This window comes from Sesamum indicum, linkage group LG6 (assembly GCF_026168435.1).
Source record: "Sesamum indicum cultivar Baizhima isolate 11 linkage group LG6, ASM2616843v1, whole genome shotgun sequence".
Classification (NCBI taxonomy): domain Eukaryota; kingdom Viridiplantae; phylum Streptophyta; class Magnoliopsida; order Lamiales; family Pedaliaceae; genus Sesamum; species Sesamum indicum.
This window is the reverse complement of record NC_142662.1, coordinates 26238856-26254365: the sequence shown is the minus strand read 5'-3', so window position 1 is coordinate 26254365 and position 15510 is coordinate 26238856. Positions and strand designations below refer to the sequence as shown.

The 15510-nt window shown below is 34.2% G+C and overlaps 3 protein-coding genes and 1 long non-coding RNA gene across 4 annotated transcripts; 2 read left to right on the top strand and 2 right to left on the bottom strand.

The window, feature by feature from the left end:
- Positions 1 to 454: 454 nt before the first annotated feature.
- LOC105163287 (Galactose oxidase/kelch repeat superfamily protein) lies at positions 455 to 4764 on the bottom strand. Its single transcript, XM_011081577.3, has 2 exons — positions 4403 to 4764; positions 455 to 1902 (listed from the first exon to the last, which is right to left on the bottom strand). Exon 2 carries the CDS (start codon positions 1810 to 1812, stop codon positions 775 to 777), a length of 1038 nt encoding a protein of 345 aa, XP_011079879.1. The 5' UTR covers positions 1813 to 1902; positions 4403 to 4764; the 3' UTR covers positions 455 to 774.
- Positions 4765 to 6596: 1832 nt separating this feature from the next.
- LOC105163363 (non-specific lipid transfer protein GPI-anchored 15) lies at positions 6597 to 7573 on the bottom strand. The gene is made up of 3 exons (XM_020694487.2): positions 7211 to 7573; positions 6996 to 7115; positions 6597 to 6883 (listed from the first exon to the last, which is right to left on the bottom strand). Exons 1-3 carry the CDS (start codon positions 7527 to 7529, stop codon positions 6762 to 6764), a joined length of 561 nt encoding a protein of 186 aa, XP_020550146.1. The 5' UTR covers positions 7530 to 7573; the 3' UTR covers positions 6597 to 6761.
- Positions 7574 to 7862: 289 nt separating this feature from the next.
- On the top strand, positions 7863 to 8925 carry EDA4 (Bifunctional inhibitor/lipid-transfer protein/seed storage 2S albumin superfamily protein). The gene is made up of 4 exons (XM_011081676.3): positions 7863 to 8228; positions 8330 to 8356; positions 8454 to 8510; positions 8606 to 8925. The coding sequence occupies exons 1-4, from the start codon at positions 7895 to 7897 to the stop codon at positions 8815 to 8817; spliced, it is 630 nt and encodes a 209-aa protein (XP_011079978.1). The 5' UTR covers positions 7863 to 7894; the 3' UTR covers positions 8818 to 8925.
- A 3194-nt stretch (positions 8926 to 12119) lies between these two features.
- On the top strand, positions 12120 to 12645 carry LOC105163288 (uncharacterized). Its single transcript, XR_847899.2, has 2 exons — positions 12120 to 12261; positions 12345 to 12645. It is a non-coding gene; the product is annotated as an uncharacterized LOC105163288 (long non-coding RNA).
- The last annotated feature ends 2865 nt before the right edge of the window (positions 12646 to 15510 follow it).

Below are 15510 nucleotides of genomic sequence, written 5' to 3'. Positions count from 1 at the left end.
AAAATTAAATTCTGCTATTGTACTAAAATTCACAATCAACGTAGAATGAAATTATAAAAATCTTGAAATCAATGATCGTTTAACAAACATAAACATTCTCTTATAATGAACTATCACAAAAAATAGTTATTAAACGAACCATTAGTTTCAATGGGTATTAATAAATTTTTAAATAACAAAAATCTGCCATAATATAAAGTAGGACGAATCAAATCTATATCCTATTAACATAAGATATTATTTAAATTTTCAGATGATCACTTTATATCAATATGATTAAACTCGTCATTCATGAAGCCTTTATTGAACTCATTTAATACTTGTCCATGAAACCTCAATTTCAATCGTTAGACGAATTAACGAATACCAAACGGATAGCACTGCTCAAATCATAGTTGAAATCTTTGAGCTTAGCCACAACTTAGCAAACTGGCTCAATCTGCATGCAATTGAGTAGAGAGAAGAAAGCATAACGATCCATTCAAAACAGGAGCAACTCATACAAGAAGGTGCAATTACAAAAGCAAAAAGAACCTCAAATAAAAGATATCCGTTTCAGGTTTTCCCAGGCTGATGTCAGTGCCAAGTGCCACTGTATCTAAACTAAAAGAGGATTATGTAATGCCTCTCTATCCAAGTATTGGACAACCAAAAAAGTACGTCCAACCACTCAACAATAAGCAGCATCGTAAGTTGTTTACAGCCAAATCTAGGCATTTCTTCTTCTGCTGGTCAAGCTTGGGCTGAAGAACTCCGTTTGTACATATGAATGGCCTAAATTCTCAGCTGTGTACATCCGAGAACAGTTCCACGGCACCGTGTCATGGGAGCCACCTGCCGCCAAACGGATCTCTCATTTCCAAGTGTCAAAACATCCACGTCAGATGTCGACTTGATGTCCCAGTTCAGCCTGTCAGGTCCGATAACCCCTCCAATAACATAGATCTCGTCTCCCAAGCCCATCATGGCAAAACCAATCTTCCGACGGAACTCAGATGCTGAAACAATCAGCTTACTTGAATACTTCTCCTGCTTGTAAATTTGTCCATGACTCATTATATACAGCTTCCCTTTAACAACTGCCATGGGACCTTGGAGCCAACTGTAGTCATGAACTGTCCAACCAACCTTAATATTTTCCAAGACTTGCACCGTCGATAAACCCTTGTGCAAGATATGAACCTTACCTTCAATAACCACTCCCGTACATGCAGAATTGTGTGTGTGATGGAGATCAGGTATTGGAAGCCACACATCCTTCTCTGGGTCATATATTTCAGCTTTGGATATTGATTTCCTGCAGTTAGTAAAACCACCGGCAACAATTATCTTTCCTTCCAATACGCAGCAAGCAAACATTGCACGAGGGACAATCATGGAAGCACAAAGGGCCCACTGCCTAGTTACTGGATCATATGACCAGACCTCATCTGTAGCAAAACATCCATCCTGATCACCCGTCAGAGGATCTACAGCGTCACTACCACCACCCAACACAAATAGCTTTCCCGCAGCAGAGACAACACCAAAGTGTGCAAGGTGCCGAATATTTGAAGGAAGATGAGGGAGAGTTATCCAAAGGTCATGCACAGGATCATAAAGCTGCCATAGATTGTCAGGATCATATGCACAGACACATATGAATTCCTCAGTTGCTTTCACCTCCTGACGGGCCTTAAAGAGTTCAGTGCTACGAATGGCTTCTCGCCACGAATGGGAAACAAGTTCTAACTTGGGATGAAGATGAAACGGAACCCGTGCAAGGCACCTTAGGACCACAGCATCTGGAAGACCTTCAATAAGTCCAGACATATGTATAGCACTATCCTGGATCTCAATTGCTTCTTTGCTGAACAATTTTAGATCTGTTGACTGTCGGGAAATGTCTTCAGAATTCACTATCTGAAAACATTCAATAAAAACATGAATTAATGTAAATGATACATCTCATATAGGACTTTTCAGTCTCCTAACCACTTCTGTGGCCTGATGATTAATGAAATTCAAAAAACATGATTCTGTTGGGCTAGTCAAGATAGCAGGTTAAGTATGCAGATCTGAACAATTATGCATTGATTACTTCTAGCATGACACAAACAATGGCTCCAACAACAGTACCAAGGAGTTCATAGATGATTACCAAAGTTCTCCCTATATAACCTCAAATATGGGCAATATAGAAACCTTGAATAGTTCATTAAATGAAAACAGACTAGAAATGTTCGCTAAATGCTGCTTCCTTTAGGAAGATGCCAAATCTAACTGATATATGATGATGTAAATCAAAGATATTATGGGTTTTCTATGTCTCCACAAATCCAACGCTATTGATGTATATGAAAACATTAAAAACTATTTATATATGTCACAGATGAAGGATAATAGTCAAACATAAATCACATAAATTAGGACAAACTTCTGAATCACCAATTATGGACAAGCTGTCTAGAAAGTCGGAAAAGAGCAAATAAGCACAATTCCATACAAAAGGACATGTAAACCGCTCTGATTCCTCTCAGTGTAGCATCATCGAGTTCAATTATAAGGACCCTATCCTGACAAGGTGGCTGGACCAACAGGGGTAAGCATACGGCAAAGAGGATCATAACTAATCCACTATAGGAGTATTAAGACAGGACACATGCACAATGAACAATCAGAACAGCATACTTTCCCCTGTACAATTCAGATCATTGCAAATTCCACCTTTAAATATTAAATAACCAACTTCATCGCAATTTCTGAATGGCCAAGATTGGACAGCATTGGAACATGAATTGTAAAGAAGGAACTCATTTTTTCCCCTGCTGTATTTTAAGTTTGTCATAAATATAGGCCAATTCAGCAGAGAACCTAGGAGCATCACCCCTATCTTTTGAGCTCCAACATCCATTTCAAAAGAAGTGAATTGTAGTGCACATACATTATGAAGAGAACAATTATGCATACATCAAGATAAATTGAAGCTGAGTACAAGTTTTCAGGGGTTTTGGTATTCTTTCTGTTTTACCTTTCAATATAAAGCATAATGACAAGATGAAGTTATATCCTCATTGATTGAGCCCCAACACTCTAGGCCATTAAGCTCAAAGTGAAGGAAAATTATAATTTAATTAAAGCTTCATAATGAAATTTATTCTGCTGCACTTTATCAAAGCAAATATATAGACAACCATGTAACCTTGCTGCCCTTTTTCCTTCAGGAGTGTGCCTACACTCAATTTCAGTAACTATGTCATCACCTGCTAAGCATTTATCATACAGTCAAGCAGAACAAATAGGCTTCTAAGTGAATGCAATTGACTGCGGAAAATTCAGCATTTCAATTATCGCAAAACAATCGAGCAATTTTAATAAGAAAAAAGAAATAAGAATTGAGTGGTCATTGACTTGGAAATATATAAATATTTCATACGGAAATTATTGATCTCATAGTTTGATTTCAAATTAAGATCAGAACTTTAGAACCCTGTAACCACTTATTTCATGTAAGTTAGCACCAGACAAGTTAATGGAATATGGAAACTATAATATTAAAAACGAGAAAGAGTTAAAGGAAATCAGAAGAAGGAAAAGCAAAAGAAATGAGAAATATGATAGCATCAATAGGAGAACAAGCTAGGATCCATCCAGCTACCATTCCAGTGATCCCACAATATGAAGAAGAGAACTCAAAACACTAAATTATTTTCAGCACTCAGGTCTTGAGAGTTGAGACTAGGCATTGTAATCAGAACTACAAAGAGGGAACAGGGCCAAGGGTACACACTATTCTTATGTATATGAGAATGATTCCTAATTATAGCCAGACACAACAAACTTCTATACCACTCCAGCATGCAAAACCACAATTTTCACATTGTTCCTCACTGGCTATCAACCTTTCAAATCAATCTACACTATGTTATCACATTTAAATTGCATTCTTGTACATCAAAATATAATTTTACTATATCGTGTAAAAGAAAAAAACAAAAAGACAGGCAATAAATATGATGAATTCAAGCACACAATTCAAGAAGACATAGACATGATGTACATATCATTACTTCCCATTATATCAACGTAACACACTTCCAGTGAAATCCACTTGCATTTTTAAATCAAACAAAATTTTCGTCGAACATCGAAGGAAGGCAACATGTGAGACCCAATAGAACCCAAAATCCATCACCAAAAGAACCCTAATGTATAGTTCTCAGAACCATGCACCCATACGCTCACAAGTGCACCGCAAAATTCCGAAATTCCACAAACGGGTCATCTCAAAGTTAAATGAAATAAGAAGAGGGAAAGAAAACACCATTAAATTAACTAAATTCAGGGGAAAACAAAAAGAATTTAAGCGAAAACCCAAATTTCCAAATTAATGACGAAAATTACATGCAAAAACAAAACCTACCTGAACAAAAAATCCGATCAAGAACACCAGATTGCAGCTCCAATTTCCGAGATTTTCAGCATAGACACAAAACGGAAATTAACCCTAAAAAAAAAAGAGAGAAGAAGAAGAAGAAGAAGCAGCCTTATGTTTTGTATCTGAGTTTCCGGCAGTTGTCGCAAGAAAATGCAAGTGCTGGGAGATTCGAAAAGTCATATAAATGTAAGAACACACATTTCTTGCTCATATAGATTAAGAAATTCCAGAGTGCGAAAAGGCTTTTATCAGAATTGTGCGAAAATTAGGTAAAAGAGTTTACCCTTAGAATTGGGAATAGAATTGGGCATTAGGATATTCCGTGCTCTCTCTCTCTCTCTCTCTCTCTCTCTCTGCTGTAGGGTGTGCTTTGTTTCCGGTTGCCAAATGTCACGTGCCCTGCACGTGTTCCTCGTCAATATCAAAATCCCACCAAAATATATTATAAATAAAAATAAAATATATAATCCAATATATTAAAATTTTAAAAAACATAATTTAAAACACTACAATCACAACAAAAGAATTAATATAATAATATCAAAATGACATAAAATTATTCTTTATATGTATAAAAAAAGAATCACAATTAAATTGAAAAATTATTTAATTAGAGATACAATTATTATATTTTAAAAAATTATACAGCATTGCCACATATCGCCATATGTGATTGTATAAGAGTTTTATTTTTCTATAAATATAAATAATAATAATAATATAATTATTATTTGGGTGCTGGTGCCTTTTTGTTTTTGTTGAAATTGATTAGGGACATTTTGGATTGGAGTAAGGTACTTTTATGTGTCAAATTGCAGTGTACTTTGCAAGCTGTTTCCATCTGTAATACAGCAAGCATGCTGTCAACTCTCTACCACTTAATTCAATGCTTTTTTTTTTTTTTAGTTTATCATAATTATAAATATTTTAATTTAATTATAAAAAATAATGTTCATCCACATAAAAAATATATTATATTTATCATATAATTAATTCAAATTTGATCGAAATTTGATTTGAAATTAGAATTTTTTTATTAAAATGGATTTGTAGAATTGGGCAGTAATGTATTGGTAGAAGTAGGTAGGCCAAAAAGTCTAGAATACATTAATACATTATGTCCTTTTTGTTTGATTATTGTAATGTGAATGTGCTCTTCCCAATTCACACGTAATTTAATATCAGAATTGAATGAAACACATATCAGAATTTTATATATAAAAGATGTGTGGATTATGGTAACATTGGAAAGAGGATTTGGTACAACAGTTGACTGTGTTTTCTTTTTTTTCCATGAGGAGTTAAGAGTCGCATTGCCATTGTGGTTCAACATTGCACCCACCGACACCCTCATTTAATTATGAATTAAAATTATTATTTAATTTAAATCTTATTAAAAGTAAAATTTTATTACTATATGTAGATTTGTTAAGGGTTTACAATAGTTAGCATATAATACTTGATTTAGTGAAGATTCGTTTTAACTTTTACTGTATGTTTATTAATTGTGTATGATGGCAGACGGCTGTTGTACAACTAGTGGGATTAATACGTCATTGGCACATATTCGTTTTAAAATTATGATGCAGAGCAAGAGCCGAATGCTATTTTTTAGCGTTGGATAAGCATGAGTAGAAAGTTTTGTACTTTGGTTTTGCGGTTTGACGGGGGAACTTCAATTATCTTTTATTCGATTGGAGTTACAAGACGTACAACCCACCATAAGGAGGATCTAATGACTCACTACTATTCTCCAGACAGCTCCGCTGATCGTCGTGAAATTCTATCATTTCGACCATTGTCTGAACTATTTTTATATTTTTCTATTTTTCAGTCAACTTTGTGTACTTTTTTTATTTTTTTGAGTTATCTTTTGGGATTGATATTTTTTTTGGAATATTAATATCGTAGTAAGGTTAGTTCGTGCTAAAAATATTAGCCAGTATCAAGCATGTTTTACCTATGCTAAGATTATGACTCTTTTCTTTAAAAAAATTGAGAATTTTGTTAAGGATTTATTCAGTAATAAACTATCTTTACTTTTTATCTCGAGTTTTTAAAGTTTTAGAGACGCATTTTCGTTATTCTTTACCTTCAATTATTATGTGCTATCAAATTAATAAACATGATTAAAATGAATTATAATTTAAAAATAGAATGCACACAATACATTGCAATATTGCATTAATATGACTATATTGTATAATGTGAGTGTGGATAGAAGATAAAGGAGCCGCTGCAAGATTAAAAAAATGAGACAAATAACACTTGTAATATGGAGACACAAAAATGAATAAACCAAGTGTTTGAACCGCATGACAGTCCGACCGCTAGCAGCCAAATCTCAAAATCCGTTGCCAGGAAAAGCCCATGATGAAGCTAACAGGAGAAAGACGCCAAGAAAACTGACTGTTGATCCACCCTTGCTGCCAGCATTTGTGTTTGGTACCGTTTTAGACCCTGCCCCTGTATTCATGCAAACATCCTGTTCTTAACCTGCTTATGAATTATTGTCTATGACATAATTTGGAAGCTGATTTTGCCTTTCGGACGGTGTTGCATTAGTTTCAGATAGTACCTGCAGATGGCAGATCGGGCTCCGACGGTGTGGATGGGGCTATTTCAGGCGTTTCGTCAGCAGGAGAATCGGAAGGAGAGTATGCCGGTGTAGGAGCAGATGCTGGCGGTCCGTTAGCAGCTGTTGTTCCAATCAGATTGAAGTTAATTAGCAAACTACATTAATTTGTGTGCATTGACAAGAATGATCAGAAAACCGAATGCCTTATATGTTACCGTTGCACTGGCTGACGGGAGGCGTTTGCACGTTGCAAGCTCCGGGCAAAGCAAGTGCTAGAGTTTGATTTATAGCAATGCCAAGAGAGGACGAGCCGCCTTTCAGCAGGGCGCAAAGACACTGTGGCTGGGACTGAACGACACTCGAAAGACGGGTGCAGCAGGATGATGTTGGAGCGGATGAATTTCCAGTAACGTAGTTGAGACACGGTGACAAGCTCACGAGCTCCATTGTGCAGCCGGATTGAGCTGTCGCTCGACTCCAGAGCATGACTACGATGAACGAGATTAGGCTTATCCGACTCATTTTTATGGCCATTTTGCTGAATTTCTGTTTGAGGCTTGAGAAGTTCTGTTGAAGTCCTGGGATTAAATAAGAGATTTGGGCACAAGTCATAGAAAAACAGGTCTATTTTGTTGGCCAACTCCGAAGTTAAACTATTTGAGAGATGGATATGCAAGAAAGGTTTAAGCCGAGTTGTGCTACCTAACATGGATTCCATCATTTTTTCAAGTCAAAAACGGCAGTCGACTAACGATCTACGTACCCTATGATTTAAAGGTTAGTTAAAGTGGTTGAGCTCCACAAATCCACTTCAAAACTACCACCTTATTCCCTCCAAATCCAATGGACAGATCAGTTTATAACAGACCTTCTCATACCTAAAATCCTCAAGCTACAGAATGGCCTATTTTCGCCTGAATCCAGACATACTTGCACTTGTGTTAATTATTTCCTCATTCTTTCGGACAGATGCACAGATTAGCACACCTTGTACTAGTTCAATGATAACCACCTTCACCCCCTGCCTGAACTACGTAACAGGCAGCAGCGGCAGAGGGTCTTCGCCAACTGAAGACTGCTGCAATTCCTTGAAATCTCTCATGAATGACGGCATGGACTGCGCGTGCCTCATAGTAACCGGAAATGTTCCTCTCTCAATACCGTTTATCAACAGAAACCTTGCGATTTCACTCCCCCGAGTGTGCCAAACCTCCGTCCCAGTACAATGCAAAGGTAAACAAACATATATAGTCTGAGGATCAAATGTTAACTCTTTTGACCACATTCTACAATTCTATTACTAGTTAATGATCATTTTCTTCTATATTTTGCAGCCTCTGGTGATCCCTTACCACCTCCTGGTATGTTTGTAGTTGTACGTTTAATGTTGTCATATTTTACCACATTTAGTTAATAATGTAATAATTCTACAAAAGAGTTAATGATGAGAATTGGCAGGTCCCGTTGTGTTGGGGCCGACTCCAGCTCCTGCTCCTCGTAGTCATAGTCCTAAAGGTAGGTACTAGCTCATCATTGAAACAATTGAAATACAATCCTTTACATGCTATACGCTGGTCAAGTAGATGATTGACACATACCTCATTTTTTAGATTCTGATCCGACAGCCGATGCTGCACCACCACCAGCTGAAATTTCGGACATAGAACCGGCCACGCCGCCTGACTTTTCATTAGGTCCGAGTGCAAATCCGGGGATCAGACCGGTGGTCAATCCAAACTCAGCCTCAAATCCATCCACCTCCACTCTGTTGCCATATCTTGTATTAATTTTTGTAGGAATTATGACTTTCAAATTCTTGTAATAAAGATGTTAGCTATGTAACCGATTGAATTCGTTGCGTGTCGAAATATTCAATTCTTGTAATTTGTTATTACTACGGCCTCATTTACTTTGAATTTATTGAACCTCATATATATCCCAACTAACCATACACAATTTTCTGTTTACTATAGAAGGTGATTATGGTCTTATTTCTTTTTGGGTGTTCATTTTAGCCCCAATTTTTCCATGCCAATTACGATTTTGTCCCTAGTTGTGGCGAAAATCACCAAATTACGATTTTTGGGAGGGAAGTATAGGTATTGTGTGTGTGTATATATATATATGTATATATTTTATTAATTTTGATATTAGATATTTATATTACATCTTAACACAATAAAATATTAAAATTGAAACAAAAAAATGGGGGGTATTTTGAAAAAAATTGAATTAGTCCACAATTCAATCTCAAATTATAGTCAAAAGTAAATAATATATTATTTATATCCATTACTTAATCAATACTAGTAAACATAAAATTGAGGCACTTAATGTAACCACATTTAACTCAATCCCAATAATTATTCTACAATTATCTATACCATTTAAATCTCATCACTCCAAGTAAATGAGGCCTACAAGTATTACGTTCTAATATTTATTATCATATAATAGCATTATTTTATTCTTAGCACGCAATCATATCGATCGTGGTCATGTGATTGAGGTCAGGGGTCGATCTTCCTCCAATACATTGAGATTTGGGAATAACCTGAAAACACAAAGTCAGGAGAGCTGGGGTTCTGATCGGGACATTCCAACGCGCAAATCAACTAATGAGGGAAAAATCCAGAGACCCCCCCTGTGATAATAGGAATGTTCAAAAACCCCCCTATAAAAATTAAAGTATCAAATACACCCCCTATGATATAAAATAAAGTTCAAAAAACCCCCTCCGTACAAAAATTGGGCCACACGCGCTTTGACTGCGATTTTTCTATAAAAATATATTTTTTTTTGACATTTTTGCCCTTCTCTCACATTTAACATATAATATTATATATATGTATTTAAGAATTAAATATTATTTTATATAATAATTAATTAATTAAAATATGATATATTTCTATTAATAATAAAATATTTTTTTATATAATAATTACTTAATTATTTATATAATAAAATATTATTTTAATTAAATTAAAATTAATTTTATATATAATTTTTTTAAAAAAAAAAAGCAGCGGCGGCGTCGTCGCCGCCGCTGCTGAAGAGGAGGGCCGGCGCCCTCCTCACCATGGGCGACGGCCGTCGCCCAACGCAGCAAGGGCGACGGCCGTCGCCCATCATCTGGGCGACGCGGTCGCCCATCCAGCGAGGGCGACCGCGTCGCCCTCCATTTCTGGGCGACGCCGGCCGCCCAGATCTGGGCGCCGGGGGAGAGGGAGGATAGGGGAGGGGGGAGGGAAGGGGGGGTTTGGAGGTGGAAGGGGTGGGGGAGGGGGGAAGAAGATGGAGGTGGGGGTGGGCCCGGTGGGGGGTGGGGGTGGGGGGAATGGGGTATAATTATTAATTTTTAATTTTTTTTATAAATTATAATTATATGTATTATAAATATATGTTAAAAATTATAAATTAAAATAATTATATATTAATAAGCCTAGTTGACCGGTTTGACTATAAGGGTATTTTAGTCATTATTTCTAAAAAAATAGATTCAAATTGACCAGGGGGCTGTGTGATTATTTATTGGTAACCTAGGGGTGATTTTTGATATTAAAAATTTCATAAGGGGGTTTTTGATATTTTGTTATATCACAGGGGGGCAAAATGGATTTAACCCCAACTAATGAATCCAATAAAAGGGTCTAACAATATAATAAGAGGTCAAAGATTTAGAAGAATACCTGCCTTAAATGAACAACAACGTTCCAATAGCACGGTCACATGTGGGCTTCATCCGGTTCGTACACATGGCATCCATCTGTATTCTCTCAAGATGATAATGTGCTTCATGGATAATTCCTCCTGTTAAGCTTGACCCACAAAGTGATGTTTATAAATTGGTAATTATTTATGCTGATTTGATTTAATTTAATTTAATTTGCATGGTAATTATTTATGCTGATTTACGAAAGGAAAATGAAGGAGAATGCACAAATAATAGGGTAAATTACAGCTACTTCTTCTGTTCTTTGGTATAATTATAATTATTTTTCATTGTTTGTGAAATTATAAATACACTCTTAAATAAAAAATAATTGTGTAACACTAGACAATGGAGTGAAAATTACTACTTTACGATTGATGATTTTTTTAAAAAATGAAAGTATGTAAAAACATTTGAAGGTGGGTAAAATAAATAATATATAAAGCATATTAGTCCATAATAATATTTTAGAAAATTTTAAAAATAATATATAAAATTAAATCCATAATTCAAAATAATATATTGGAGAGTTCATCAGAAAAAAATGAATCGAAACCTATCAGAGGCTAACAGAACGGAGTCATTTTGACGGACGCTAAAATTAGAGATTATTTATAATCTTTTATATAATGATGAAGTATTATTAATAATTATGTTAAATTTCAGAAAATATAACTATAATTTACTGATTTGCACCTAGAGTAGACCAATTTAACAAAAAAAAAAAAAAAAAGAATGTCCAAGCAAATAACCAATATCACATTATTGCAATTACTTCATAAGAAGATTATAATTGCAACAATACAAATTGTTTATTGATCATATGATAACATTGTTTTGAATTTTTGATCTTGAGATGCGAATTTTATCAACAATTGAAATACTTTTATAATCATGAAAGGAATAAGTATAGATAATTAATATTATTATAAAGAAAGTATTACGATAATTTAGCCACAATAAAAATATTATTCTAATTATGAAAAGGAGAAGGGAGAAATTAGTAATCTTTTAGACTACATTTGAATTTGAGAGAAAAAATTAAGAAATAATTTTGCATGACCCCATATGAGAAGAATTTGAAATTTGTTAATATTTAATAAAATACAATTAAAAAATTAATTTAAAATCCATCAATATTAAAAAAAATTGATATTAGAATCGAAAGACTCAAAATTCTTTAAATTTAAAATTGTTCAAACAAATCTAAACAATTTATTATCAATAATTAATTTGAGAGCTATCCCTCCAAATGTAACCTTTGACTATTTCACATAAAAGAATATAAGTATAGTCACATTTTCTTTAACTTTCTATCCATCATTTAATGTAAGGAAAAAGTTATTACAATAATCTATATATCCACCATAAATTTTAATAATCCCATCACACATTTAATCAAATTGACAACAATTTCGATTTTTCGCTACTATAAAATCCATACAGACAGCCATGCACAAACACACACACACACATATTAAAGAAATATGAGAAATTTAAAGTTTTCTAGCGCTATTCATCTCATTTTATGTTACATTATTCTTTTATTATCAGGTACCCTTTAATTTTAACTTATATATATATTCAGTTGCATAAAATTGATATACTTAAATATTTAATGTTTGATTTGATTGCAGGGGAGATGATGAAATTTTCGAGCGTGAATGCAAAGGATGACTGTAAGGAAGGGCTTCCATGGGTGCCGGTGATATGCAATAGAAGCCAAGTGAACCAACCCTGCTGGGACGCCTGTATCCAGCGTCATGGATCCAGCGTCAGGGCTGAGTGCCACAGCCTCGAACCCGGCCTCATTACCGAAGTCTGCTTTTGCTACTGGCCTTGCTGACTTTATTTACATCTCAATATTAATAAATAAATTTATGATGAGCTTATCATGTAAGAATAGCCTCTAATTAATGTGAATTTATGATTGGATCATGACTTTACTCATTCAGCTGTTGCATTTTAATGAAATAAAATATTCTTCTTCATGAAATTTATTATGATTACTTTAAGGATTAATTACTCTTAAGCTTCCTCTAAAAGTGTGAGATTATATTTTTCCGTAAAATGTATTTTGAAATATTGAATACCGCTTCTTTGGAATATAGGATTAGATATCAATCTTATCTCTATTAGGCACTTATTTTCAATACCACCGGAGAAATTTTCCGGTCAGGAATTATTACACCGCTGCCGTCGCAGCAGGCGGAGGAGGTTGCACTCGTGGCGGCGGGCACTTTTTGCCCTTACTTTTCTTGACAGTGCAACCGCACCAGCAGCTCAAAGTAATACCTCGGGAGTAAACGTGCTCATTTTCTTCTTCAGACATACTGCTCTATAATATAGGAAGCCAAAAGTTCGTCTGCAAGAACTTGAACAAATTGCAAGAGATTTCACCGGTTTGGTCCCCAATTGAGTGGCCGGGCAAAGGGAAGGCGCCGCCGCGGCCACCGCCACTGCGCCACCACCAAAATGGATCAAATAATCCAACTCAAAGTGTTAGAAATAACATGAACCCTCCCAATTCTTGATCCAAAAAATAATAATAGAGACAAAAACATAAATTACTTAAATACCCCAAAGTTAGTCTAATTACGCAATATCCCCTGTCCTTTTGTGAAATTACAAAATGCATCATTTCAGACTGTAGCTATAATTATAAAGGCACTCCTATTTAATGTTGAAATTTTATATATACTTCTGGGTATATTAACCTCCTCAAGAGTTGTAATTGTAATTTTATAGAGGATAAAGAATATTTGTGTAATTAAGTCTAATTTCAAGCGTTTTGATGTGTTCTATTAAAAAAAAAGAGAAGAAAAGAAAACTATCACTAGAATAACATAGATTAATTAAACATGTGTACCTAATAAGATGATGGCAAGGAGAGCAGCAGAGAAGTGTATGGAAGAAGGGTTTGACATCATCGTAGCTCTGAACAGAAACACATGAGGTAATAATATATATGTTGGCTTATAATATATATGAAAGTTTGAAGCTGTAAGAAAAAGTCCATTAATATAATTTTCCCTTTAATCTATGTTTGTCCGATTTAATAGCAAAGCCTTGTCTTGTGTTTCCGCATATGATAGCCGGAAAATGTAAGTAAATGTGGTACTCGGACAAGAAACTAAGAAGAGTTGAGGGCTCGCCGCGCTAACCATGCGCGTGGCCGCATGCCGTCCCGACACTTAATTCATGCAATATTTAGTGTATGGATGTTGACATGTACTTTTTGTTTTTAAATGCCTAAAATGCATAAAATTTCATACTTTTTTAAAAGTTTGTTAAAATTTCCCCTCTATTTTAAAATAGGCAAAAAGTTCCCTTTCTGTTTTATTCAATTGCTCATTTCTGTTAAATTTAGTTAATGGTATTATTTTTTTTTTCAAAAAATGATCGTTACACCTTTATTTGATTTATATCATTTTTTATTTTAGTAATCGGAATCTGTTTTGATTATACCAAAATCGTCGGATTTAATAAATTAATATTAACCGTGACATCTTAATTTATAAAAAAAAAAATCTGAGAATTTTACTGATTAAAAATATATATTATAAAAAATATTTTAAAAAAATAAAAATAATCCCCACCACCCCCAACCCACCCGCCAATCACCGCCTCCCCCCTCGCCCCCCCTGCGCAACCCCCCGCCGCCCCCCTTTCCCCTGCCTTTGCTATCCCTCCCAAATCTGGGCGACAGTCTATGGGTGACGCCCAAAACATGGGGGCTGGGCATCGCATTGCCGTCGCCCTTCTGTGCAGGGGCAGCGGCAGCAGCCATCATAGTCGTCCCAATTTTATTTTAGTTAATTTAATTATATTAAATAAATATATTTTAGTTAGTTGAAAGTTCGATTTGGTTCATTGAACTGAACAGGCCTACATTTACTATTTTTTTCAATAAAAAATCTTGTACATATTATGTGTATATATAAAATCAAATAAAAAAATAATATATTTGAAATAGAAAACTCCTTCATCATATATATATATATATATTCATATAATTTAATTTGCATAGTAATTGTCAATAAGGTGTAATTTAGTTGGTAAAATTCAGACTTCATGACTAAGAGATCATAGGTACCACACTTTCACTATATCTGTTCACTAAATGTAGGAATACATTTGTTGCGTAATTAGTATACAATTCAAGAAAAGTGAAGAATCATGTAACAAAAATTCAACCAAATTTGATTATCTAAAAACTTCCCCTCCTTAATGTCCTATTCCAACTTAATTACTGTCCACATTTTTTGTTGTTGATGTTGAATAAATCAGTGAACTTTAATTATTAGTAATGAATACACATTAGTTACCAATATTAAATATATATAATTAATTAAGAGTAAATATTATATTTGATCCCTTAAGTTTTCGTTTAAAATTATTTTAATCCCTTAAGTTTATTTTTTGACTTTAGCATCTTTAAATTTTAGTTTTTGTCTCAATTTGGTATCTCTTACCAATTTTCAGTGAAAATGTGGTTGGATTTTGAATATTTGGAGAGTAAAATGGTCATAAATTTGATTTTATTAATTTAGTCCATTAAATTTATAAAATTATCAAATTAATCATTTTTTACACCAAAAATTATTTTTTTTATATTTTTTATGCTGATATATGGTAATTATCTTATGTGAATAATAAAACTTTGAACTTTTGCGAACAATATAATAATATATTGCTTAACTAAAAATAGACAGTCTCTTTTTCTTTTTCTTAGTAGTTAAACAACACCAAAATTATGAATAAATTTTTATAAAATTTATCTAATATGAAAATGTAATGAAA